This window comes from Colobus angolensis, unplaced genomic scaffold, assembly GCF_000951035.1.
Source record: "Colobus angolensis palliatus isolate OR3802 unplaced genomic scaffold, Cang.pa_1.0 Scaffold6, whole genome shotgun sequence".
In the NCBI taxonomy this organism is placed as follows: domain Eukaryota; kingdom Metazoa; phylum Chordata; class Mammalia; order Primates; family Cercopithecidae; genus Colobus; species Colobus angolensis.
In genome coordinates, this window is record NW_012119598.1 from 27,314,841 (window position 1) to 27,342,088 (window position 27,248).

General features: G+C 41.4%; 3 protein-coding genes across 8 annotated transcripts; 1 reads left to right on the top strand and 2 right to left on the bottom strand.

The window, feature by feature from the left end:
• Positions 1 to 1,419: 1,419 nt before the first annotated feature.
• Positions 1,420 to 2,132, bottom strand: LOC105526742 (histone H1t). Its single transcript, XM_011962848.1, has one exon. The coding sequence runs from the start codon at positions 2,096 to 2,098 to the stop codon at positions 1,472 to 1,474; it is 627 nt and encodes a 208-aa protein (XP_011818238.1). The 5' UTR covers positions 2,099 to 2,132; the 3' UTR covers positions 1,420 to 1,471.
• Positions 1,939 to 14,392, bottom strand: LOC105526741 (histone H2B type 1). Its single transcript, XM_011962847.1, has 2 exons — positions 13,942 to 14,392; positions 1,939 to 2,076 (listed from the first exon to the last, which is right to left on the bottom strand). Exon 1 carries the CDS (start codon positions 14,329 to 14,331, stop codon positions 13,951 to 13,953), a length of 381 nt encoding a protein of 126 aa, XP_011818237.1. The 5' UTR covers positions 14,332 to 14,392; the 3' UTR covers positions 1,939 to 2,076; positions 13,942 to 13,950.
• A 131-nt stretch (positions 14,393 to 14,523) lies between these two features.
• Positions 14,524 to 26,733, top strand: LOC105526743 (histone H2A type 1-C). Of its 6 annotated transcripts, none has more exons than XM_011962849.1 (3): positions 14,524 to 15,029; positions 15,085 to 15,181; positions 25,658 to 26,733. In XM_011962849.1, exons 1-3 carry the CDS (start codon positions 14,663 to 14,665, stop codon positions 25,875 to 25,877), a joined length of 684 nt encoding a protein of 227 aa, XP_011818239.1. In that variant the 5' UTR covers positions 14,524 to 14,662; the 3' UTR covers positions 25,878 to 26,733. The 6 variants fall into 6 exon arrangements, 2 of the variants coding, with proteins under 2 accessions (XP_011818239.1, XP_011818240.1); XR_001004137.1 differs by adding an exon at positions 18,183 to 18,191 and having other exon boundaries at positions 14,577 to 15,173; positions 25,658 to 25,855; XR_001004135.1 differs by adding an exon at positions 22,725 to 22,730 and having other exon boundaries at positions 14,577 to 15,185; positions 25,658 to 25,708.
• The last annotated feature ends 515 nt before the right edge of the window (positions 26,734 to 27,248 follow it).

A 27,248-nucleotide genomic window follows, 5' to 3' on the forward strand; every position in this document is an offset into this window, starting at 1 on the left:
ATTTTTTTGTATTTTTAGTAGAGATGGGGTTTCACCATGTTAGCCAGGATGGTCTCGATCTCCTGACCTCGTGATCCACCTGCCTCGGCCTCCCAAACTGCTGAGGTTACAAGCGTGAGCCACCACGCCCGACCCAGATTCTTTTCATAAATAAGATACGTAAAGTAATTCATAAGGTTACAACTGTATTAGATCAATATTAAAATAATTATCAAACCACTTGACAGTGTGTTTTTGTTGATATATCAAATATCTAATAATAATAGTACTTTGGAAATAAGCACGATTTTCAAGATTCTTGCAACAACTATACCCTACAAATGTGTTATTTCTATCAGCCACACTCAATGGAAGAAAATTATAAATTTCAGCTACAGTTAATGAATAGATGAAAAAAAAAAAAAAACACTCCCCTAATCCATATTCTGGGACACCTTGATTCCTATTTATTGATCCCTTGAAGTCGGTGGACAGCATATTAAGAAACAATAGTTATAATGACACCACAGAAAGACTAGAATATAGTACTTGTGTTTAAAAAAATAAATAAAAGTATCAGCAAATTGTTTGGATGCTGAATTGCTCTCCACTCCCTTCCTTGACACTGGCATTTCCAGAACTTAGATGCTCTTATATGTAAAAGCCTACTCTAGTGCACCATTGAGTTTTTCAGGATTGGACATCAGATTTTGTAGTTCTTGGACCTCTAGGTATACACCACATCTCTGACAAGAAGCCCTTTTTCTTTAACTTTCTTTTTTTTTTTTTAAGTTTTGAGACAAGTTCTCACTGTCATCCAGGCTGGAGTGAAGTAGCATGATGATAGCTCACTGTATCCTTAAAAGCCTGGGTGCAGGGACTAAGGGAGCGTGCCAACCATGATTGACTAATTTACTTTTTTGTAAAACCAGTAGTCTCTAACCTTTTTGACACCAGAGACTGGTTTTGTCTAAGACAAATTTACCATGGACGAGGGGATGCAGGGGCTGGGGGCGATGGTTTCTGGACTAAAACTGCTCCAACCTCAGATCATCAGGCATTAGATTGTCACAAGGAGCCTGAAAGCTAGTTCCCTTGCATGCGCCATTCACAACAGGGTTTGAGCTTATGAGCATCTAATGCTGCAGCTAACCTAACAGGCGGTGGAGCTCAGGTGGTTAATGTTCGCTCACCCCTCAGCTGTGCGGGCCAACTCGTAACGTGCCATGGACAAGAACCGGTACAGGTCGGTGGCTGGGGAAAATGGGGACCCCGGTATAGATGATAGTCCGGCTATATTGAGCAGGATGGTCTTGAATCCTGGACTGAATTCTCCCACCTCAAGACTTCTCAACTCAGCTGCATCACAACGTAAACGTATAGTTAACTGTCACAGAAAATAAGTTTCCAGTGTTACGCCATCTTAAAATAATGTGGGTGGCTCTTAAAAGAGCCTTTGGGTTCTTTCGAAATTGGCCTCCTGGAAAGCTCTTTACTTCCTTGATGTGGACTTTCTAATATTAGGTTTATGATGCTGAGTCAATTTTGGCTTCGTGGCCCTTGCCTTCACGGGGCTCTTCTGCTGTTGCTTACTCTTGGCTCCTTTAGCCTTTCTCCCGCTCCTAACAGGTTTTTTAGAAGCTGTCGCCCTCGGCTTCTTGGCTCTCTTATTGGTTTTAGCAGTCTTTGGTGACTTGGAGTCCCTGGATAAAACCAGCTTCTTGGTCTTAGCAGAAGCTGACTTGTTAGCCTTCCTCCTGGTAGATTTAGGAAGGACCTTCTTACTAAGCTTAAAGGAACCGGAGGCACCAGTACCCCTAGTTTGCACCAGGATTCCCTTGTTCACTAAGCTCTTGAGGGACAGTTTGATGCGGCTGTTATTCTTCTCCACGTCGTAGCCAGCAGCGGCCAGTGCCTTCTTGAGCGCAGCCAGAGACATACCTACTCGTTCCTGTGACACTGAAAGGGCCTCGGTGATCAACTTGGACACAGAAAGATAAGATGCTTTGCGACTTGCGCTTGTCAAGCCAGCCGGCTTCTTCACTCTCGTCTTGGTTAGAGGTTTCTCCATGACGGCTGGAACAGCACCGGCAGAAGCTGCAGGCACGGTTTCAGACATAACAGCGGAGAAACGCAAGACGTAATAACCAGCGAAAAGCGTAATGCGCTGCGGGGCCTCGGGGCCTTATATAGGGTAGGGCGCGCTGTGATTGGTGCATCACCTAGGCACCGCCCCCGCCCCGTGGAGGAGGAGTATTTGTGTTTGTTTTACCCGGAAAAGTTGACTATAATAAACCCCCTCTGTACAGAATCTCCCAGGGTCTAGGGCTGAATGACCTGGGGAGATTTATATTTCACATGACTTTTCGCTTTTTAATGAAAAATGACCCTGGATGCCAAAACTATTCGAGAAAGCCCTCGATTTTCAGTCAAATCAAGGAGAGGAACAAAACTTCCCCTTTCCCTTGTAAATTAATAAGTAATTTTTGGCAGAAAACTTATTTCATCTCTTCAGAGTGGTCTTCCAAATGGATAGCTTCAAATCGGTAGAGGACATAAATTATTCACGCCATGATTTTTATTTAAAATTATTTATATATGTGATGGAAGTAACACAGATCTCTTAGCTGTCTAATTGCAGAGTCACAAAATGCTTATAGAATTGTCAAAAGACTGCAGAGGATGTCTTTATTTAGGCATGTGCAATCTAATAAACCATAATCCACAGGAACATGGGTTGTCTGTGATTAAAGGTACTCCCAAGACCCTGTAGCTTTATAGAGAACTCTCAAGGATGGGGTAATATCAAGATCTCACACATTATGTAAGATTGGCCATAATCAGGCCACTCTCATGACTGGTGTCCTCAACTGAGTTTTGCTTATGGTTTCATTAATTGAAGTCCCCTCTATCCCCCAGCCCACCCCTACCTTCCCAGATAAACCAACACAGCACCTCCCCTAAATTAACTATAAAACATGAGGTAGGAACCCTAGACTCAAGAACCTACTGGAAACTACAGACCCCATGTCTAACAAGACTGGGAGGGTTGGCTGGGCACAGTGGTTCATGCCTGTAATCCCAGCACTTCCGGAGGCTGGAGGCCAGGAGTTCAAGACTGAGTTGGCCTGGTCCCTACCAGAAAAAAAAAAAAAAAAAATTAGCTGGGTGTGGTGGCACATGCCTGCAGTCCCAGCTTCTGGGTAGACTGAAGAGGATCACTTAGAGCCCAGGAGTTTGAGGTTGCAGCTATTGCAGTCCAGCCTGGGCAGACCCCCATCTCTGAATTGCTTAATTAATGAATTAATTAACTGAGCTGGCAGATTTGGCTGCATAGCTGTGGGGAAAGGGTTGTTGGAATAATGTCCACTATGCTCCCCTGAGCTTCTACTGGAACAGGTCTTTGTGAGAGGCCTGGAGATAAGAGATTGCTCACAAAGGCCAAGGCCTTTCTGGGACGCTGAGTGAGTTTACTGTGGCCACAGCATAGGGTCTCAGCAAAGGAAAACTCCATAAGGGCCGTTTTGTGAAGATCCCCAAATACTTGTGTGAGACATTTGGTAGACACTGGAAGTTTGTTTTGTTTTGTTTTGTTTTGTTTGAGACAGAGTTTTGCTCTTGTTGCCCAGGCTGGAGTACAGTGGTGTGATCTCGGCTCAGTACAACCTCCACCTCCCAGGTTCAGGCAATTCTCCTGCCTCAGCCTCCCAATTAGCTGGGATTATAGGCGCCCACCACCACGCCTGGCTAATTTTTTGTATTTTTAGTAGAGATGGGGTTTCATCATGTTGGCCAGGCTAGTCTCGAACTCCCCACCTCAGGTGATCTGCCCGCCTCTGCCTCTAAAGTGCTGGGATTACAGGCCTGAGCCACCACACCCGGCCGACATTGCAAGTTTTTAAGCACATAATTTGTTGTATCGTTGTAGTTGTCTTGGGTTTAGATTTATTACATAAACAATCATTATTGAGAAGGGCCTGCAGTCAGAGGTTGGGAGTCTGTTGCAATAGTCTCAGAAACATGGCAAAGACCTTGCCTAAGGGGACAGTGTGGTAAAGGAGAGAGTCTACATTTGAAATATTTCTGAAACAAAAGCCAAAAGATAAGACTTCAAACTTCTGATTGCAAAGTGAGGTAGAAAAGTTTCTTTCTTTCTCTCTCTCTGTTATACCCATACAAACACACATATGCAGAAACACCTGAAAAAAAAAAAAAAAACACTCAGGAAACAGGCCAAGTAAGGTGACTCACACCTATAATCCCATAAATTTGGGAGGCTGAGGCTAGTGAATCACTAGAGCCCAGGAGTTCAAGGCCAGCCTAAGCAACATAGCAAGACCCTACCTCTACAATTAAAAAATTACCTGGGTGTGGTGGCATGTACCTGCGATCCCAGTTACTCAAAAGGCTGAGGTGGGAGACTCACTTGGGCCCAGGAGGTCAAGGCTGCAGTGAGCATGATCGTGCCACTGCACTTTAGCCAGGGCAACAGAGTGAGACCCTGTCTCAAAAAAAAAAAAAATTTTTTTCAGAAAACACCAGCACTTTAGTATATTCTATTGTGGACTAGTTCATTTTTAAAAGAACACTGGCTTGGAAATCATGAGATTGATTTCACAACTCACTAAAGCACTGTGTCACTCAGTTTGGAAAATATTTCTCTTTAGAGAGATTACAGGTATATATTTCTGAGCACCTGTATGTTTTTACATTTGTTTGGCTTTTCTGACCTTTGATATTTTCTGAGTGTTGTACCAGTAAATATTAGTGGCTAGGGGTCACATTGTGGATCAGGTCGATCCATATTTACAAGCTGACAGATATGTTACTCCATTGCTTTAAAACTAACATAGAATTAGAGAATTTAGAAAATTCTTACATTCTGTAATTTAAGACCTAGGAAAAAATGATTCATATTTTGCATTAGATAGCTAAAAAGGTACCATAAAAACAAACGATATCCACATATATATTGTATATAGTGCTTCTCCTGTGCCAGTCACTATCCTAAGTTTTTCTCCCCTCCCCCAAAACTGTAGGAATTCACTTTATAGGTGAAAAAACTGAGGCACAGGAATGTCTCATGACTTGCCTTCGCTGTGTTGCCCAGGCTGGTCTTGAATTCCTGGACTCAAGCAATCCTCTTTCTTCATCCTCTCAAAGTGCTGGGACTACAGGCATAAGCCACTGTGCCCAGTCAAGAAATTCAGTCTTCTAAACATTCATTATTGAAATCATACTTCCATGAACATTTTCTTAGATAAACTTTGTCATCTCTAACTTCTAAGTGGCAAAGTCATGGAAACAGTCACAAAGAAAATAACTATTCTCTTTTAAAAATAATAAATTCTTATCTCTGGTGACAAGAAAAGTATACAGCCCATTTTTTAAAGTGTTAATTTTACATTCTAGTTTTTTTTTTAATGTTTACCATATATTTCTCTTTCTACATATGTATGAGAGTGAATAAAATAAAGGCATCTACAGATTTTTACATGTTCAGTGAGATCAGCAGGGTTTCCCTTGACAGCACTCTTACCATACTCACTTCTTGGCTTTTCCTGATATCTAACATTTTTAAAACAAGTACTCCCTTTTCATACGATTCGTCCTTCTTCAAGAACTATTTTTGAACTTTATATTTGATTCGCAATAATTTTTATACATTATTTTACCGTTAACCTTAACTCTCTATTCAAATGATTTCTTCATTTTCAAAGTATTTTATTTGAACTGCTTTTTTTTGTTCAACTACTGAGTATTTAATTTGTCTGTTTTGTAGAAAGGGTATGTAGATAATTCCATGTTTTGTAAAAGTTGTCTCTAAAAATCTACGAAGTGCAAGTATGATGCTATTACAGGGCTGAGAGACACAGAAAAAAAAACAATAGGTGGTTCTCTCCCTGATCGATGTGGTGATGTCGTGCTCTCCCGGGCCGGGACCGAGCCGCGACGTGCTCTCCCGGGCCGGGACCGAGCCGCGACGAGCGAGAAACAAAAAAAAGAAAAAAAAAAAAAATTTTTAAGTATTATTTGGTCTCTAAAGAATTCACCATCTATTTTGGGAGATAAAATCCAAACATAAGCAATGACAACAATTATTTTGCGCTTAAATAAACGTCCAAGACAATAATTGACCCAGGATTTCAAGGCAGGGTGTCTTGAAATCACTGAGAGAGTATAGCAGAGAGGGTGTCCTCTCTGTTCAGATGAACCTGAATAATTTGCTCAGTAGGTTTCTGCTGCTCATTTATAAACTGCACATCTTCTGTAGTCCTGGAAAATGTCTAAGAGGAGAGGGGAACTAACATCAAGGCCACCATTTAATTAGGAAGTTCTGGAAGTACCTGACCTGGAAGAAAGATTAACATAGCTGAAAATCACCCATAGGGGAAACATCTAGGTAATCTTATTTCTGTTCCACCTGACATTTCAACCTCTCTTTTCAGCTGTAAGTATATAAGCACTTATATGTAAGTAAAGAAATGTACCCACATCATGTTGTTTTTTAAATCTATGCTTAACATGTATAATGCTAACAACACAGACGGATGTCCAAAACATTTCTATGAACAGCTCATTACTGGATGACTGAAATAATTTTTCCAAGCCACTTGGAGGCTAGCGAGTCAGTTTTTGAAAGCAAGGAGAGAAAAACATTAGAATTTAGGGTGATGTTTCTGTTGCATTGTAATCCAGAATACAGAATAGTCAGAAAAAAACAGAAAGTCTTTCTTCTTAAATTTTCTGAAAACCAAGGTGTGAATTAAGATGGTACATGCCTACTTCCCTTTGCCTTTAGCCTTTTTTCCTGCATGGAACATAGATATGACCCCTAGACATGCTGCAGATGACCATGAGGTTGAAAGCTACATGGAAGATGGCTAACACAGGATGATAGAAGAGACCTGCATACTTGGGCAGCCTAGACAGCTCCTGACAGCCCCCAACAAACCACCCTAGCCTTCTTGCCAATCGAGAAAAACAAATCGCTTTCTGGCTAACCCACTGTAAGTGAATTTCTGTAAAATGTGGCCCAATGTATCCATAATTGATATATAAATATTAGTTTAGTGGGTGGCACCTCTCCATGAGCATGTCGACTTCATGAGGCTAAAATTTTTGTCTGTCATGTGCAATTGTCCCATACAATGCCTGTACATGGGAACAGCTCAACTGTGCATACCCATTGAAGAAATAGATGCATGGTCAATCAAATTTCCAGGTATATCTCATATCTTTCCATAAAAAAAAGTAAACATACAGCATATCTCCTTCCAGTTTATTTATTTTTCTCTCTAGGACCAATTTACAGTCTATCAGCAGTGCATGAGCACCTGTTTCAACACATACACAAACCCCTCCAAGACTATAAGGATATCATTAAGCTTTATATCACTGTCAGTTAAGTGGTAAACACAGTTTTATACATACTTTGCATTTTTGTTTTTCATGAGGTTCAATGTTTTACATGGGGAAGTTGTTACAACATATTTGTTCAAGATGAGGCATTTGTCTCCTGGTGAGACATCTTGGTCTAATGCTGACTCTGGGGACATTTGGCTGTTGACTGTGAGGTGGCTATCTACATGTGGAGTGGAGGAGTCCTGACCTGGCATTGAGGAGAACAAGGTCAACTTCTCACCTCACTTGTTTCTGGCCTTTGTGACCTTGGACAAGTTTAACTTTTATCTTTCCTAGTCTTAGTTTTCTTGTCTGTAAGTGACAGCAATGATGCTGTCTTAGTTGGCTTGGGCTGCCAGAACAAAATACCATAGATTGTGTGGTTTAAACAACAAAATTTTATTATAGTTCTGGAGGCTAGAAGTCTCAGAGCAGGGTATAGCATGGCTGGATTCTGGTGAGGGCTCTCTTGCTGGCTTGTAGAGTGCTACCTGCTCACTGTGAGCTCACATAGCCTTTCTTCAGTATGTATGCAGAGCTCTCTCTCTCTTTCTCTTTTTTTAAAAAAAAATTTAATTTGGAAGACCACGTACAGAATCTTCCTCTTCTTATAAGGCCACCAATCCTGTCCAGTTAGGAACACATCCTAATAACCTCATTTAACCTTAATTACCTCTTATAAGTCCTGTCTAGGAATAGAGTCATATTGGGGCTTACGGCTTCAATATATGAATTTGGGGGGATGGGGAGACAATTCAGTCCATAGTAAACATTTTCTCAAAGAGTAGTTATAATGTTTATAAGAGACAATGTAGGTAACAGTAGTTTCAGTTGCATGCAGCTAAGTGCAGTTTAGTACCCCTTCAGAGTCCTCCGCAGAAGAGGCACCTGATAAATATTATTTATTTGGCCTTAATCTAAGGTATTATTCTTTATATAGTGCCTTCCCATGGAATGATTGATATCATGTTTATCATTTTGTAGCACAGTTTATTTCTAATAGGGTCATGGCTAACAAGAAACATGGGAAAAATGACCCTCACTAATAAAGTCATTAAAATAAAGAAATGTAATTGCAATTTTTTTTCTTTTTGGGGCCTATTAGGTTAACAATGCTTTTAAAAATCTATTGTAAATATGAGTGCTATAAAACAGGAATTTCCATATTATGGTGGGATTATAAATTGGCATGATGCTGATAGCAATTTGGCAATGTACATGTTAAGAACCTTAGAAAATGTTTTTCACTTTTGATTTAGTATTTCCACTTCATGAAGTCTATCTTTAGGAAATAATATTTGAACAAAGATTTATGTAGAAATATGTGTGAGCTTTATAATCTATAATGCATAAAATGGGAATCAATTGAAATAGTCAATAACGAATACATAATTATCAATATATTCATAAATTATACATCCATAAAAAGTGTGTCTAAGTAAATTTATCTAAATATATATATCATATGCCACCTAATTTTATATATGATACATGATGTGAGATATAAATATATATGAATATGAATATATATGCTATATATATAAAAAGAATAGGAGATACTAGGAGTTATTTTAATTTTGTCTTTATGTTTCTCATTTCATAAATTTCTATGAAGAACATTTTAATAGTTTTATACATAGAAAAAAACAAGCTAATTTTTCTTAGCCATGTGTTCATTGGTCTTTTTTTGATTGTTCAAAATACCTCCATTTATCTTCTTCTAGGATCACTCATTCTTATTGGTTCATTTGCAAGATGAAACAGTGTCCAGCAGTGATGACTGTTGGAAAAGATGTGTCTAAAAGCTGTTGTCTCCCCTGGAGAAAAGAGAGAGAGTGATTGATTCACTTCTGTAATTTATCAGATATGAGATATTATATTTGACTCTGAAAACAATGATAATGATGATGGCTAAAGTTCATTGGATGTTTGCTGTCTGCCAGGCAGTGTTTTAGGTACTTCACATAATAGATATCAAGGCACTTAGTTGTTACAACAACCTTATGAGACACCTACTGTCATTCTCCCTGTGTTATAGATGAGGAAATTAAGTCACAGAGAGGTCAAGTTTCCCAGGTAGCATAGCTGTTGGATAGTGAGCCTGTGCAGTAAAGCCACACCCTCTAGCTCTTGAATTTCCATATGCTCTTAAAAGATGAACATAACCTAGTCATTGTCCTAAGGTTCCATTTGATCTAACCTTGAAGGATAAGAATTTGTCCAGCAAGGAAAAAGACTTAGTGTTTTTCATAAAGAAGATATAGTGACAAAGGTCAGGTCGTGGGGACTGTCTGATTTTGAGAGCCTAGAACCCTGAGCAGTCTCTCTAAACCCTCCAAAACGCCCTTACTCTGTTGCCTGCTGAGCATCTTTGATTCACTCTTGAGGCTAGCAGTTTTCCTTCCATTCAAGATCTCAGAACCTGTATTGTCTCTGCAGAATTTTTAAACATGCAATTTTATTTTTTAATTTCTAAAAATATATTTATTTCAGTGCACTGAAGCTCAAATGTGTGTGTTTTAAAATCTAGTGTCCAAAGTTCATTACTCCAATTATTTAAGCAAGTCTAACAACAAAAGGGGCACATTTTAATTTTCAATTTTTTTTTTGGTTCTATCCTACAGCTGAGTTTGGTCCAATAATGGTAGACAAAAAAGTGAAAAGAAAACTAAGGACGAGACAATAAAGGAAGGGAGAATGGGGGAAGAGGAGGGAGACAAGTAAAAACAAAGTTTATTCATATTTATCTTGAATCCAATTCTTTTACCATTTGAAAACTTGATATGGTCAGAGAATAAGTCTAGAATTGTAAGTGATGAGGACAAGGTTTTACCACAGGTAGCCTCCTCTACATAGGTCTATTTCCTCATAGAATGAGAGAAACTCCATCATTTCTGTTCTTTTACCCTTCTGAGCCAGCAGCAAGGACATCTAATATCAAGGCATGAGCAACTGTAGAAACATGAGACTAGATGTCTCTATTAATTATTCTACAAATTGTACATTGGATGATAAGGTTACATGAATCTTTAATCAGCAAACCAAACTCCCATTATTATTACATATTTTTTCCTCCTCAGAACTGAGGTGAGGCAGGGTACAGTGACTCATGCTAGTAATCCCAATAATTTGGGAGGCTGAGGCAGGAGGATCACTTAAGCCCAGGAGTTTGAGACCAGCCTGGGCAACACAGTAGGACCCCATCTCTACAAAAAACTTTTAAAAAAATTAGCTGGGCATGGTGGTGTACACCTGTTGTGGGTCCAGATACTCAGGAGGCTGAGGCAGGAGGATCACTTCAGCCCAGAAGTTGGAGGTTACGGTGAGATGTGATGGCACCAGTACACTCCAACCTGGCAGCCTGAGCAACAAAGCAAGACCTTGTCTCTGAAAAAAAGAACTGAGGTCAGGAAGTAGTAAGAAAGTGGCTCATCTCCAGATTTACTCCCTTTTTCTTGATTATAATGAACTCATGATACTTCAGACCCCAAAGAACTGACTCAGAACCTGGAATACCTTTCAGGAAATGTTACAGTGGTATACTCTACTCAATTTAATTTTATGCTTGGTCATCCAGCATTACACAGGCTAAAGGCAGGAAAAGGTTTACTAATTTTTAATGTCTTTTAATTTAGGACTACTGGGATCGTCTGGTAATGTGCTGAATATATATATACTTCCAAATCTGGAAGATTTAAGAGAAATGATAGTTATCATTCTTTAAGTCCTTAGGAATATGCCTAGAGAGCTAATTTCATGTACGCAGGGAAAAAAATATGCATTTTTTCTCAACATGTTGGACCCAGGTAAACATATTATGATCAACTGGCATTTTTATATCAAATAACTTATGAGATTCTTATAATTTATAGAAAGTCAACTCCTACCAAAGAACTTGAAGGGGCAATAATGTGAAATTACTAAAATTAATAATAAGCTGTAGACCCTTTGGCATAGCAGTTACTGAGACCAGACATTCGGATTCCTTGATTTCCTTTTTGTCTCCTGCTAGTCTTAACACTTTCTTAAAGTCAAAAGTTACAACAGGGCAGCCATTTCATATTCATATCACCTTAACACAGGAATACTGGTTTTGCAGATATCGACAACTATTTGGACTCAAAAAAGACAAGTTTTCGAAGGTAGAAAGAGGCACACAAGCACAAAACATCAAATCCCATATAAAGCCAGAAAGAAAAACACCAACTCTTTAACGTTGTGTTCTCAGAGAGAATATCGACATCTTCAAACAAAAACACCCCAAAAAAGTGTTAATAAATAAACCAGATTTCCTGTCCTCTCCACTGAGTAATCACTTAATGATGTGACCAGAAAACCATAATTCAAATTCTACTACTGCTACCAATATGCAACCAATCAGCCAAGTTCAAATAGAATAACCAAAGTTTATTGCGGACGATAAGCTTTCAGGATGCAAAAGCCAAAGGAATGTGAACAGAAAACTCAAAGAGTTCAGGGCTAGACAAGATGTTTCCACGACACACATTTCTGTTGGTTCTTATTGTATGACTCACATAAACACTGTCTTGGTGGAAAATTCAGAAATAAATGACCAAGAAGTTAATGATTTGCTTACTGTGTACTTGTACAGGAGAGAGAACAAGCAATAGAATTATTTCATCTAACACTGGCAAAAACATAATTTACGTAAGAGAAAGGGGAAAAGGCGGAGAAAGAATCACCCTGGGAATACTGAATTTTGCTTGCAGATTTTGGTTACACTGATTAGTTAGTTGGCAGGTAGAAGAGAGGTGGGTCTGAATGTGAATAAGTCTTTGACCAGGTCCATTAGAGGCATAGAAAAAAAAATTTAGATCCGGCCCGGGGGCTCACACCTGTAATCCCAGCACTTTGGGAGGCCAAGGTGGGTGGATCACCTGACGTCCTGAGTTCGAGACCAGCCTGACCAACATGGAGAAACCTCGTCTCTAGTAAAAATACAAAATTAGCCCGGTGTGGTGGTGCATGCCTGTAATCCCAGCTATTCCGGAGGCTGAGGCAGGAGAATGGCTTGAACTTGGGAGGTGGAGGTTGCTGTGAGCCAAGATCGTGCCATTGCACTCCAACCTGGGCAACAAGAGCGAAACTCCGTCTCAAGAAAAGAAGAAGAAGAAAATTTACTTGTGAGGGACTCTGGAAATTTCATTTCTCATCAGAATTTCTCAGATAAGTTATCTAGGAAAGGCAGCCTGTGATTGCACAGCAGGGTTCAACTATAAGACCTTGTCTGACACCAAAGAGAGGCCTTAGTGTATTTTCCCGTTGTGAAAGAAAGTGCAGATTTAAGATCACACAGTCCTTATGTTAAATAACTTTGTAACCTAAATTACATGGTATTTAAATTTGCAAAAATCTGCTTTAACACTAATTTTATTTATTGTATATTCCCAGTTTTTAATGGAGAAAGCAAACTTCACTTCAAGGTGCTAAAAATGTGTTCTAGACTTGAGTAAAAAGATAGGTAAACTACTTCTAAACTTTCATCTTAAAATCTTTGCCTAAAAAAGACCATGAGTAAAATACTTAAGGGAATGTGGCATTTCCCAGGCCATAAGGCAGCCTGCAGTTGTCTAGGAAGGGAAGGTCCTCTAGGAGACACAGCCTATGTGCTAAGTTTAATGGCGTCTCCTCTTCATTCTCCCAAACAGCGCCTAATCTTTACTGGCCTTCAGTTCAGTGTTCGAATGCTTGTCAATTTACCGAAGTTAGAGTTGGCTTCTCCTAAAGCAACTTTCAACCTTTTCTGCATGTTACAATCCCCCTACAGAGATTTTAAGTTTCAATCAGGCAACACACCATTTATGGCTGAGCACTGGGATTCAAGTAAAATTTGGTTTGAATCTTGAATAAACCAGTTGAATAGAATAAAATGTATGAAGAACATCTGGCGCGGTGCTTACATCTTTAGGTTCATACTGCCTTACTCTTATCAAAACCGACGCGTATTATGTTAAAGGACTTTATTACTGGAGCAATTGGAAACAAAGGAGACACAGCCTTCACTATATTACGAAGGTGTGCGCCACGAAAACAGAGGGGGGGTGTCCTTTCTTAGCCAGTTAGTCCCCAGGTTTCCACTCCGGTCCGCAATGTAAATAAGGGTCTCAAACCAGCTTTCTCTCGATTGGTTAATATTAAAAATGACAGGACAGCCTATTGGCTAGAACCTGATGGCGAAATTATGACTTTAGGGCAGCCATTGAACCAGGCGACATAAACAGGGACAAACAACTGGGTCCGAAACCTACGCGAGCCTGAGGTTTCTTCCGGGAACGCAGGGTTAGCAAAATGGCCGCTTGTCTCCATTTTAAATTTAAGCGCAACGAATTGATCCCAAACCCATTTTTGGTGACTGGTTTCTTCCAGGCCAGGCCCCTTTGTCCCCCTCTAAGTTGCAGTACTTATCCCCACCCTTCGCCAATCCCTAATACTCTCTTCTGCCGCCAAATAAAAATTTGGCGTCTAGCCACAGCTCTTTTAGTGGGTATGTGGGTGGCTCTTAAAAGAGCCTTTGGGGTTAAGTGTTAAGACGCTTACTTGAAAAGTTTACTTGGAGCTGGTGTACTTGGTGACGGCCTTGGTGCCCTCCGACACCGCGTGCTTGGCCAGCTCTCCGGGAAGGAGCAGGCGCACGGCAGTCTGTATCTCCCTGGAGGTGATGGTCGAGCGCTTGTTGTAATGCGCCAGGCGGGAAGCCTCGCCCGCGATACGCTCAAATATGTCGTTAACGAAAGAATTCATGATCCCCATCGCCTTGGAAGAGATGCCGGTGTCGGGGTGGACCTGCTTCAGCACCTTGTACACGTAAACAGAGTAGCTCTCCTTGCGGCTGCGTTTGCGCTTCTTGCCATCTTTTTTCTGCGCCTTGGTCACCGCCTTCTTAGAGCCCTTCTTCGGGGCGGGAGCAGACTTGGCTGGCTCAGGCATCTTTAACACCAGAAATGTGTCGGAAGTAAACAGCGGATTTCTGCTACTTATAGGGCTGTTATGCTAATGAGGGATGGAGCGTACCTCTTAGTTAATTGGAAGACAAGCTGCAGAGTTGTCATCCGTGGGCTGAGCTATGCAAATGAGGTATGAAAGTGCGGCTTTTCTATTGGCTACCTGACTAGTATTTGCTACCGACCAATCGAAAAGTCGGATTTCCTCCCCAGCAACTACCTATAAAAGCAGCCATGTTTTAAACATTTCTCGATTTTGTTTGTTTTCTCCTGAGCTTAGACTGCTTGTTTTGGTGCTGTTTTTTTTTTCAATTGAGATGTCTGGACGCGGTAAGCAGGGAGGCAAAGCTCGCGCCAAAGCGAAATCCCGCTCTTCTCGCGCTGGTCTCCAGTTCCCGGTGGGCCGAGTGCATCGCCTGCTCCGCAAAGGCAACTACGCAGAGCGGGTCGGGGCCGGCGCGCCGGTGTACCTGGCTGCGGTGTTGGAGTACCTGACTGCCGAGATCTTGGAGCTGGCCGGCAACGCGGCTCGCGACAACAAGAAGACCCGCATCATCCCTCGCCACTTGCAGCTGGCCATCCGTAACGACGAGGAGCTCAACAAGCTGCTAGGCCGGGTGACAATCGCTCAGGGCGGCGTCCTTCCTAACATCCAGGCCGTGCTTTTGCCTAAGAAAACCGAGAGTCACCACAAGGCCAAGGGCAAGTGATTTGATGACAGGCATCTGAGTTTCCGGATAACGCTATCAAACCCAAAGGCTCTTTTCAGAGCCCCCCTACCGTTTCAGAGGAAGAGCTAACCTCACTGCTTGTACGTACAAGGAAAAAGTACTAAGGTAAGTTAATTCTATCCCAATCTGGATCAACGTGTATTCCTGCTTTTCAGTTTTTTGGGGAACGGTGTTACTAAAGATTGGTCTGTCTGTATGTATTAGGTCAGTTACGGATCTAATGTTCGCATGTAGTATCATATTCTAACTAAATAGTCTAGTTAGTGTTTTATAAGATCGACCATAGATGGTGCCTAACTAGTTTACATGCCAGGGATACCTGGTGATCTAAAAACTGATTACTTTAAAAATGTAAATTGAAGGCAAAACTGTAGCGTGACGGTAACCTTGTTCGGCCCTCCGACCCCCTTCTATTTTCTTCTCAATTTAGGCTGTAGCCAGCCTCACTTTCTAGGTTCCATTTCTGCTAAAGTGCAGAGTATACTGTCTAAAAGTTAACCAGGAAGTTGAAAGGTGTCTAAAAAACAGACTAATGTCCCTAATCTAGAACGATGCCTGACGTGCAACGTGCTGTTTTATTTCAAGAGACTCAAGCGTCTAGGTTTCCAGCACAGCCAGAAAAGGAGACTGGGGCCTGTGGCCACTCAAAAACCTTTGCTTTCTGCTCACCCCTCTAATCCTAGCACTTTGGGAGGCCGAGGGGCGCGGATCACCTGAGGTCACGAGTTCGACACTAGCCTGGCCAACATGATGAAACTCGTCTCTACTAAAAAAAAATACAAAAACTAGTCGGGCGTGGTGGCACATACCTTTCAATTGCAGCTACTCTTGAGGCTGATTCAGGAGAGTCGCTTGAGCCTGGGAGGGAGGTTGCAGTAAGCCGAGATCGTGCCACTGTCCTCCAGCCTAGTCAACAGAGTGAGACACCGTCCCCAAAAAAGAAAACCTTTGCTTCTGTCTGGTAACAGCTGCCCCACCCACAAGAAATGGAGATCTGGGACCGTGGGCGAATTTCTAGGGACCTGTTTTCCTGGATTCTGAGTCTCGCCGAGGTTTTCTTCCGGATCTCGGTTTCTGCGCTTTTTGTCTGTTTGCTTTTTTGAAATGGAGTTTTGCTCTTGTTGCCCAAGCTGGAGTGCAGTGGCGCGATCTCGGCTCACTGCATGCAAACTCCGCCTCCCGGGTTCAGACGACTCTCCTGCCTCAGCCTCAGCCTCCCTAGTAGATGGGATTACAGACGCCCGCCACTAGTAGAAACGGAGTTTCACCATGTTAGCCGGGCTAGTCTCCTGACCTCAGGTGATCCGCCGGCCTCTGCCTCCCAAAGTGCTTGGATTACAGGCGTGAGCCACCGCGCCCGGCCGGTTTCTGCTTTGATCGGAATTAAGTGGGCAGGGAAGTCTAGGCGGGCTGAGTCTTGCCTACGCCTCAGCGCCCAGCTCCTCAGACTGGCCAAACAGACCCAGTCGTTTAGTCTAACGCTTCTGGAATTCAACTGAAACGTTTTGCGTCGTTTAGTTTTGAGCCTTCAAATCCGAGTGTGTGAGCAGGAGATAATAATCCAAGCAGAGGCTGTTTACTGCTGACGCTCCTCCCACTTCCCAGATACTGACACCGGCTTGGGGCGGGTCCAGCCTTTTCCGCTCTTTCCTCATTCCACCCACTCCTTTCCCTACAACTACCCTCAAAGGAAAAGGGTTGGATGTCCCGTTTGTGAGAAAACAAAGTAGCATAAAAGCAAATGATCACCTTTGATAGCCACATGTTAGAATTTTCCGAGGATATTTTTAAATTACAATGATTCTAATGGGCAGTTGGGCTGAGAGTCATCAGATTGAGGAAGGTCTGGTTTCACATGGTTCTTGGGCTGAGAGGACCGGATTTTTCCCCCCAGCATTTCCTGTATGTCCGAGAATTTGTTTGGTTTTTTTTTTTTTTGAGACAGAGTATTGTTTTGTCGCCCGGGCTGGAGTGCAGTGGCCGGATCTCAGCTAACTGCAAGCTCTGCCTCCCGGGTTTACGCCATTCTCCTGCCTCAGCCTCCCGAGTAGCTGGGATTACAGGCGCCCGCCACCTCGCCTGGCTATTTTTTTTTGTATTTTTTTTTAGTAGAGACGAGGTTTCCCCGTGTTCGCCGGGATGGTCTCGAGCTCCTGACCTCGTGATCCGCCCGTCTCGGCCTCCCAAAGTGCTGGGATTACAGGCTTGAGCCAACGCGCCTGGCCGGAGAACTGCTTTATATGGGCCTTGGAATCCTTTTCATTCCCAGGCCAAATTGCCTTTGATTCCAGCTCTCCTGCCTACTCCTCTTCCTTGCATGCTTTTGCTCACCTTGAAATGAAAAGAATCTGGCTCAGCAAGTATAGATTCTGAAATCAGAAAACAAGCTAAATAAGAGAGATGGTTTATTAGGCACTACTGTGTGCCAGGCACATTTCATGAGCTTCCAATATGTTAATTCATTTAATCCAACAATCTTAGAAATAGGTTTTATCCTTATTCCAAATTTTGAGATGAGCAAACTTAAGAAACAGCTTTTAAAAAGTTCCAAGGCCAGAAAAACAGTATTTATAACAGCTGACTATTCTATAACCACACCTCCTTAAGAGATTATTGTCAGAAAAATAAAAAGAGTAAAACATCCATACATAATGGGAAAACTTTGTCCACATACCAGAATGTTATTAATGGCTTTCTAACCTCTGAACAATTTAAAGGAAGAAGGAAAGGTAATTTTCCCCGGGGAATCTACATGAAGAGGTAAATATTGACAATGTATTAACACTGTAAATCTAGAAAAAAAAAAGCCAGTACAATTTTTATTTAGGGTGTGACAAATGAAACAAGGGGACAGGTGAGAAGATGGCTCAGTAAAGAGCTACAGGACTTGGCGCAACTGACTTATTGTGGTGAGTGAGAAAAGGAGAGAGAGAAAACGAATTTCAATTCTCTCCGGGCACCAATAACAAGATTTTGTATTTGGTCTGTTTAGTGGTGAAACATTGTGTTCAGTTTGTTAACCTAGACGCTTTCATCTTAAGCAATACTTAAGATCTGGACCCCCTCTTTCAATTACTGATAATCAGCATAGAACTTGGCATACAAGAGACACTTGGTTGTTGGGCATTGAGAAAATGTGAAACCGAATGAATCAATGACTAGGCAGCCAGGAAGCACTTTGTTCTAGACTTAGTTTATTACTAAGGAAGACATTAACTATTATTAAACACTAAACTAATAGGTTGCTAATCGTGTTTTCTCTTTCCAATAGAAAATGTCTTCTAAGGCAGGTATGGTGTCTCACATCTGTAATCCCAGCAGTTGGGAAGGCTTAGGTGGGTAGATCACCTTAGGTCAGGAGTTCGAGACCAACCTGGCCAACATGGTGAAACCTCGTCTCTAATAAAACTACAGAAATTAGTCAGGCATGGTGAGGTTCACCTGTAGGCGCCTGTAATCCCAGCAGTGCCTGTATTCCCAGCTACTCAGGAGGCTGAGGCAGAAGAATCACTTGAACCCAGTAGGTGGAGGTTTTAGTGAGCCGAGATCATGCCACTGCACTGCAGCCTGGGTGACAAAGTGAAACTCCATCTCAAAAAAAAAAAACCAACCCCATCTCTAAAAAATACAAAAATTAGCTGGGCATGCTGGTGCACGCCTATGGTCCCAGCTACTCGGGAGACTGAGGCAAGAGAATCACTTGAACATAGGAGGGGGAGGTTGTGAGCCGAGATGGCACCACTGCACTCCTGCACTCCAGCCTGGACGACAGAGTGAGACTGTCTCCAAAAAAAAAAACAAAGTAACAGCAACAACAAAAAAGAAAATCTACTCTGAAAATCCAAATTGCATTGGCAGTTTGTTCTGGAAACTTCAGAGAAACAGAAAGTGCCAGTTAACCAGTTCTTACCTAAGAGGTACTGCTAAGGGCCTACTCCCTAAGCAAAGGATATTCCTCATAGCTCTGTCCTGTCTCCTTATCTCCAAAATACTTTACGTTCTACTTTGAAATGCCACTGTTATATCCAAAAGCCCTGGTTACTTCTGGGGAAAATTCTCTATTGAGCAATGAATTTCGGTAGCGTAAATTGGATTCCAACTCTTGAGCAAGTTTTCATCTACCTTGCCTGAATGGCCCTGGGGAGGACTATTTAAATTGGGGCGAGTGGATGAGAATGCTAAACCTAGAGGTCTCCCAATTACCAAAGGCACCAGGGACAAAAGTTTATCTCAGGAATTTACTGAGATGTGAGGCTGAGATAAAATCATTTTTTGGTACATAAGATATCCTGAACAAAGCAGATCAGTTTAACACAAAATCAGCAGTTGTAATTTCCCTTTTTAAATTTCCAAATAATCTATGTAGCAATATCCTTTCCTTTAATTCATCCATCATCTCTATTCACTTTTTTTATTCTGTAAATCATTTGAACTCTTTTTTATAAGAATTATATTTTCCCCATGAGGTCACAAAAAAGAAAGCATTAGAAATTTTATAACTAATTTTAAAAAATTGTATTTTAAGGTTAAATACAAACCTCCTAAAGGTTTGCCATCTGTTGATCCTAAATTATAATTATAAATTTATATATTTCTGTTAAATATAATGCATGTGTATCACAACATTATTAGCAATTTGAGAATTTCCCATGTGTATTGGAGATGAGCAAATGGAATAAGGGTTCATATGTAGCGACAGTATTCTCTATTTCACTACTTAATATTGTACCAAACCAAGTAAGAGGAGCATCGTGAGAAAATGTACTAAAAGACAGTCATTACCTATATTTACACCTAGAAAAAAAAACTATATTATTGATAAACTGATAAATCTATTTTATTTATTTATTTATTATTTTGCTCTGTCGCCCAGGCTGGAGTGTATTGGTGCGATTTCCACTCATTGCAACCTCGTGCTCCCAGGTTCAAGCAATTCTCCTACCTCAGCCTCCCTAGTAACTGGGACTACAGGCGTGCACCACCATGCCCAGCTAATTTTTGTATTTATACTACAGACAGGTTTCACCATGTTGACCAGCCTTCTCTCAAACTCCTGACCTCAGGTGATTTACCCACCTCAGCCTCTCAAAGTGCTAGGATTACAAGTGTGAGCCACTGTGCCCAGCCTGATAAATCTATATTAGAAAGAATAAATATAACCATTGCACCTTAAACAGAAATTGGAATATGGCATGTAGATTTCAAAATAAAATGAATTTTCTGGCATTGAATTAGTGTAGTCATGTTAAAGAAGTGTCAGAACTTCATTGGATGTTATTATATTACAGTTGTTTGATTTTGATTTGTAGTTTAGGCAGAGTAAAGGAGCCAACATGTCTTAGGATTTAGAACTTGTGCACATTGCCTACAGTTGAAAGAAGAAAGTGTGCTAAATTCTAGCCTCTTTGGTATGTGGTTGGGACCTAAAGTTTTACCACATCCTTCATTGTCTTAGCCTATTCAGGCTGCCATAACAAAATACCAGAGACTGGATCACTTAAACAACAGAATCTTCTTTCCCATATCTAAGAGGCTTGGAATGGAAATTCGTTTTCTCACACTTTTGGAGCCTGCAAGTTTAAGATCAAGGTACCAACATAGTGTATGGTGAGAATCTGTTCCTGGCTTACAGACAGCTGCCATCACTGTGTGTTTATATGGTGCTTCCTTGCTTCCTGAGTGGAGAGAGAGCTCTAAGTGTCTCCTTACCTTCTATAAGGACACCAGGTCCAGTGGGATTAGGGCCCTATCCTATGACCTTTAGTTTTATGTACCTCCTACAGGCCCTATCTCCAAATACAGTCACATTGGGGTTTAGGGTTTTAATAAATGAATTTTGGGGGACACAATTTAGTCCATAACATTCTGTCCCTGGCCTGCCAAAATGTGTGTCCTTCTCCCATACGAGATAAATTTATTCCATCCCGGCCGGGCACGGTGGCTCACACCTGTAATCCCAGCACTTTGGGAGGCCAAGGTGGGCGGATCACAAGGTCAAGACATCGAGACCATTCTGGCTAACACGGTGAAACCCCGTCTCTACCAAAACACAAAAAAAATTAGTTGGGCCTGGTGGCGGGCGCCTGTAGTCCCAGCTACTCAAGGCTAAGGCAGGAGAATGGCATAAACCCGGGAGGCGGAGCTTGCAATGAGCTGAGATCACGCCACTGCACTCCAGCCTGGGCAACAGAGCTAGAGTCCTCAAAAAAAAAAAAAAAATTATTCCATCCCAACAGCCCCCTGAAAGTCTTAACTCATTCTAGCATCAATTCTAAAGTTCAAAGTGTCATCTAAAAAATCATCTAAATCAGGTTATGGGTGAGACTCAATGTGCGATTCATCCCAAGACAAAATTCCTTTCCAGCTTTGGACCTGTGAAACCAGAAATGTTACATGCTTCTGAGGTACAATGGTGAAACAGGCATAATAGACATTCCCATTAGAAAATGGAGAAATAGGAAAGAAGGAAGGTGTAATGTGTCCTAATCAAGTCCAAAACCTGGCAAGGCAAATTATGTTCGGTCTTAAGAAAAACCCTCTTTGGCTTGATGTCCTCACTTTCAGGCCCAGTGCTGTCACAGTGTTACCTCTGGCTCTGTGGGTGGCCTACTCCATCTGCCCTGCCTGAAGTCTCGCTCTTTCAGTTTGGTGGGGTCCCGCACAGGCAGCCAGCCATCTGTGAGGGACTCTCCTGCCCAGTTCTTCAAGGCATCTTTGAAGAAGATGGCAGTCATCTTCTCTACTCTACCTTTGAGGTAGAGTCAGCCTTGACTACCTGTTCCCACCCCCACCCTATCCCATCTATACTCTCTGAGTCTTAAATCAAAGTGGCAGCCCTGGTGGCTCCTGCCTGTAATCCCAGCACTTTGGGAGGCCAGTGAGAGTGGATCACTTGAGGTCAGGAGTTCCAGACTAGCCTGACCAACATGGTGAAACCCCATCTCTACTAAAAATACAAAAATTAGCTGGGTGTGGTGGCAGGCACGCTACTCGGGAGGCTACAGATTTAGAGCCTGTCATCCCAGCTACTCGGGAGGCTGAGGCAGGAGAATCCCTTGAACCTGGGAGGTAGAGATTGCAGTGAGCTGAGATCGCACCACTGCCCTACAGCCTGGGTGACAGAGTGAGACTCTACCTCAAAAAAAAAAAAAAGAAAGTGGCAGCCCTAATGATCTCATAAATTGCCTTTGGTGGGTCAGTCTTTCCTTTTCTTAAAGAATAGTACACATTGACAGCCAGAGAGCTCTATGATCCTGTTCTATAGAATTCAAAAAGTCGACAACCTTCCTTTGTTCCTTTCTGGTTTTGCTGCCTACCTTAGTTCAAATTGGCAGTGTCTCTGCTGGAATAATCCCATCTCTCTTCCTAGCTCCTACTGAGATGGCTGATTAAATCCTTGGGTCACACCCATTATCTCTTTATCAAGTGGTTGTTCAGGTCAGGCTCAATGTTTCGCGAAAGCCTGTAATCCCAACACTTTGGGAGACCGAGGAGGGCAGATCACTTGAGCTCAGGAGTTAGAGACCAGCCTGGGCAACATGTAAAAACCCCATCTCTATAATCAACAGCAACAAAAAATTAGCCAGGGTGTGGTGGTGCAATTAGCTGGGCATGGTGATGAGCTCCTGTAGTCCCAGCTACTTTGGAGGCTGAGGTGGGAGGATTGCTTGAGCCTGAAGGCAAAGGTTGCACTGAACTGAGATTGTGCCACTGTATTCCAGCCTGGATGATATAGCCAGACCCTGTCTCAAAAATTAAAAAAAAAAAAAGAAAAAGAAAAGATTGTTCAACCATACCTCTTCAAGAAAAGCTTTCTCAATGTTTACAATATAGATTGAGAAATCTATCCTAAATCTCCAAGTTATGATTGTGTTTTGCTTAAAAATTCTTTATTTCAGCTATTTCCTTTCACATTTTACTATAAGCAATAAGGAGGACCTAAACCACACCTTTAATACTTTTCTTAGACATCTCTTCTGCTAAATATCCAGTTTTACTGCTTGTAAGTTCTTTCCAGTAAACACTAGAGCGTAATTCAGCCAAGTTCTTGACACATTATAACAAGAACAGCGATTTCTACAGTTTCCAATAACCTGTCCCTCATTTTCATTTGATACCTGAGCTCTGTCTCCCAGACTGGAGTGCAGTGGTGCCATCTTGCTTGGCTCACTGCAACCTCCACCCCCACCCCGCCCCGGGTTTCAGCAATTCTTCCACCTCCGCCTCCGGAGTAGCTGGGACTACAGGAGCACATCACCATGCCCAGCTAATTGTTGTATTTTTAGTGGAGATGGGATTTTGCCATATTGGCCAGGCTGGTCTCAAACTCCCGACCTCGTGATCTGCCCCCTTCAGCCTCCCAAAGTGCTGGGATTACAGACGTTAGCCACCACGCCTGGCCTAATTTCCATATTTTAACCAACATATTTAACCATATTCTATTCATGATCATTATAAATCTAAGTTTCTATGAAAATGGAAGCTTTCTTTCCAGCTGTCTTCCTTTATCAGTAGTCCCTTAACAATTGGCTTTTTCTAGTATGAACCTCAAACTCTTCTAGTCTTTACCCATCACCAATGTCCCAAGCCACTTCCCCGTGTTTAGGTATTTGTTGTTGCAGCATCCCGCGTCTGGGTACCAAAACCTGTTTTAGTCAGCTTGGGCAGCCATAACAAAATACTATAGACTGGTGGCTTAAATGGTAGACATTTATTTTCTAACAATTCTGCAGGCTGGAAGTCTAAAATCCAAGTTGCCAGCATAGTCAGTTTCTGGTGAGGATCTCTTCCTGGCTTAAATTATTTCACAGACACCAGGCAGATAACCATATCCATTCTTTCTTGTATTCATTAATAATCAGAGCTGAAAGTGTAGGGCTCTACATTTACACTTCAGCAAATTGTTGTGTCATTAAGTATTCACCTCAAAATGACCAGACTGTACTGCTCTAAATTTTAGAAACTTGTAGCTTGGCTCTGGTCCCTAGTCTTTGCTCTGTCTAGTTAATAGATTCATCAATACAACGGTTCCAAAGACTGTCTATATGCAGTAAACTTCCAATTTTACATCTCCAGCCTGACCTTTTTTCTGAAATTCAGATGTGTGTAGCCACATTTTCATTTGACATCTCCATTTAGAACTCTAATCTAATCACCCTAAACACTTCCAAGACACAGGAATAAACACTGTGCTCCTTAAGCCTGTTATCCCTTCAAGTTCTTCCCAGTTCAATAACTGACACTACCATTTACTCAAATCAACATTCTAAGAGTAGCACTTGCTACATTTCCTTAATCTCTACAAATCCAAAGTTATCTGTGAGTCACGTCACCTACATATTCAATAATTCATTCTCCATACTCCTTACCATGACTTGAGGACCCACTCAGTGACCACCTCTGACCTCTGTTCACCTCTTCTGCTGTTCTCCTTTGCGTTCCAAACACTCTGGTCTCTTTTCCCATCAAGCAGCTAAACTCTGCTGATTTAAGTTTCAGATGTTGGCCAGGCTGGTCTCCAACACCGGGCCTCAAGTGATCCGCCTGCCTCAGCCTCCCAAATAGCTGGGATTACAGGCCTCAGCCACTGTGCCCGACCCCAGCTTCTATATTCTAATGCTGAGATTACTCAGTTAACACTCTTACCTACTAGGATAAGTTTGTTGAAGAATTTTACCTTACCTTGTACCCTATACCTTCACATCCTTTCCATATAATAGATCTTCAGTAAATACAGGAGGAAAAAATCCAGAATGATTATGTTGACAACAAAACATTTTTGTGCAAAATTGGAGCAGTCACTATCTGAGCTACAGAGACTTAGGATTGTATTCCTGAGTTATGTGTCATTTTAGCCATCACTAGATCATAAATCCCAGTTGCTAAATTGAAGAGAGATACATTACTCTTTTTAGAGCTTTGCTCTCCAATATAGTAGCCATTAGCCACATGTGATATTTTAAATTTAAATAATTAAATCAAAAATTCAGTTTCTCGGTCTCACCACATTTCAAGTTACTGGTGTCTACTGTATTGGATACACATACATAAAACATGTCTATCATCACAGAAAATTCTATTGGATTGCACTGAGCTATGTACATTTTGTGTCCCTGGGCTAATAAGTTCAAGTGCACTTAACTAGCCTCCTCCAGGTGGAATCAGAGATAAATTTACCATATAAAATACAGGACACCCAATTATATTTGAATTTCAAACAGGCAACAAATAATGGCTTAAGTATGCCCCTCGCTGCACACCCAAATACTACATAAGACATCCTATACATTAAATATATATATATATATATGCATGCTGTATATCTGAAATTCAGATTTAACTGGACATTCAGTATTTTTAATGTGCCAAATCTGGCAACCCTATCTGAAGAGCAACATTGAAGTGTCTAGCCTAGATAGGTCCTTTTACACCATAGGGAGTTATTTGAGAAATTGAGAAGGGCTGGTACCTGTAAAGAAGCTAACTCATTATGAAGAAAAGAATCTGTAAGTTTTTCTGTATGTGTAAGGGAGTCCAAGAAGGAGGTTTCCAGATATATTTACTTTTTCTTCTCTCTCTTAGGTTGCAAAAACTTCTCATTTCAGAGAGATGCCAGGATCCCGAGTGCCTGCCAAACCTACCAATTCTAAGGAATAAGTGGATGGATGGTGTCAATGTTCCTACATCACTGATTGATTCTGCATCCGCAAATTTTTTTATTAAAAACATTCTACATCGTGTGTGGGGGGATAAGGAGGGTAAAATGAAGAGAAAGAATATTATTGAGGGGAAGATCTTCTGAGTACAAAATGTGTTTAATTTTTTAAATAAGTATTACATTCACAGGGTTCAAACGATTTGAAGTAAAAAGATAAATAGAAAGAATCCACCCCTCAACTTACCCCAGATGATCACTTTTCTTTTTCTTCTGTATCTGCCCAGTATTCATTCCTGCTAATATCAGTCAATAATGAATGATACGTATTATCCACTTTTTTCATCCTTGCCCGGATATCAGACTGTATACACTGTTCTGCACTTGCCCTTTTCGTAACAATCTATCTTGGAGAACTTTCCCTGTGAGAACATACAGAGCTTCCTGTACATAGTTGCATGTATTGCGTTATGCAAATGCATTATATTTTATGTAACCTGTCTACTGTTGGTAGGCACTTGAGTTCTTTTAGTCTTTTGCTATCAAACAGTTCTGGGATGATTAACCCTGATTTACTGCAAAATTGAAATTGCTGTGCTATTCTGCTGGAATAGTGGTAAGTGAACAGGAAATTCCAGTCACTCTTGGGCTAGACTCAAGGTTCTTAAAAATTATGTGGCCATCACCAAGTTAGTTGTTTCGAACCTTAATTTCTTCACCTCTAAAATGGAGGTAATACTTACCTTAATAGACTATGAGAACGAAGATCATGTATGTGAATTGTTTGGTGCTCTAAAGAACACCACAAATAAAATTATTTTATTTTGAAATTAAATTTAATTTTAATTGTACTGTGTGTAATTTCTTAATTTTGAAATAATTTTATTTGTAATGTGCATAATCTTATTTAATGTATAATGTATATACTACATTGTAATAGAAGCAGATTTCCCAAATTCCAGCCTGGCATGAGGTAATAAAAGATAATGCAAAGGGAGAGGAAGGCATGTGTCATTAATTTTCTGCCTAGGTTACCTCCCTGGTTAAATTGCCATTTCCTGCCTTCCTTGCATAGAGATTAGGAAACATCCTCCTGACCTGCCTGCCCTCATTTGCCTCCTTTTTCATTTGCAATCAAGGTCTGGTTTTAAGACTGTCTGTTACTCTTACAAAATCTGTGTGTATTGGTGGCTAAGGGCCTGTATGGTCCACTGCTGTATTCCAGCTCCCAGCATGGTGCCTGATGCTGCGTGGCAAATAGTAGTCACTCGAGAAATGGCTGATGAATTCATGTGGCCTACTCTGGATGGAAATTTCAATTCTGGCCTTGAATTTTCAGGAGCTGACAAGACAGCCACCTTAATATCATAGGCTGAGCTGGAAGAAGGGAACACCCAATTTATTCTTAAGAAATACCTTGCCAGTTACTGTGGCTTAGGCCAGTAATCCTAGCATTTGGGGAAGCCAAGTTGGGCAGATGGCTTAGACCCAGGATTTCGAGACCAGCCTGGACAACAT

Coding starts and splice junctions, on each gene's coding strand:
- LOC105526742 (XM_011962848.1), bottom strand. CDS start 2,098: ATGTCTGAAACCGTGCCTGCAGCTTCTGCCGGTGCTGTTCCAGCCGTC.
- LOC105526741 (XM_011962847.1), bottom strand. CDS start 14,331: ATGCCTGAGCCAGCCAAGTCTGCTCCCGCCCCGAAGAAGGGCTCTAAG.
- LOC105526743 (XM_011962849.1), top strand. CDS start 14,663: ATGTCTGGACGCGGTAAGCAGGGAGGCAAAGCTCGCGCCAAAGCGAAA. Junction 15,030..15,084: donor TTTGCCTAAGAAAACCGAGA/GTCACCACAAGG, acceptor GAGTTTCCGGAT/AACGCTATCAAACCCAAAGG. Junction 15,182..25,657: donor TACAAGGAAAAAGTACTAAG/GTAAGTTAATTC, acceptor TCTCTCTCTTAG/GTTGCAAAAACTTCTCATTT.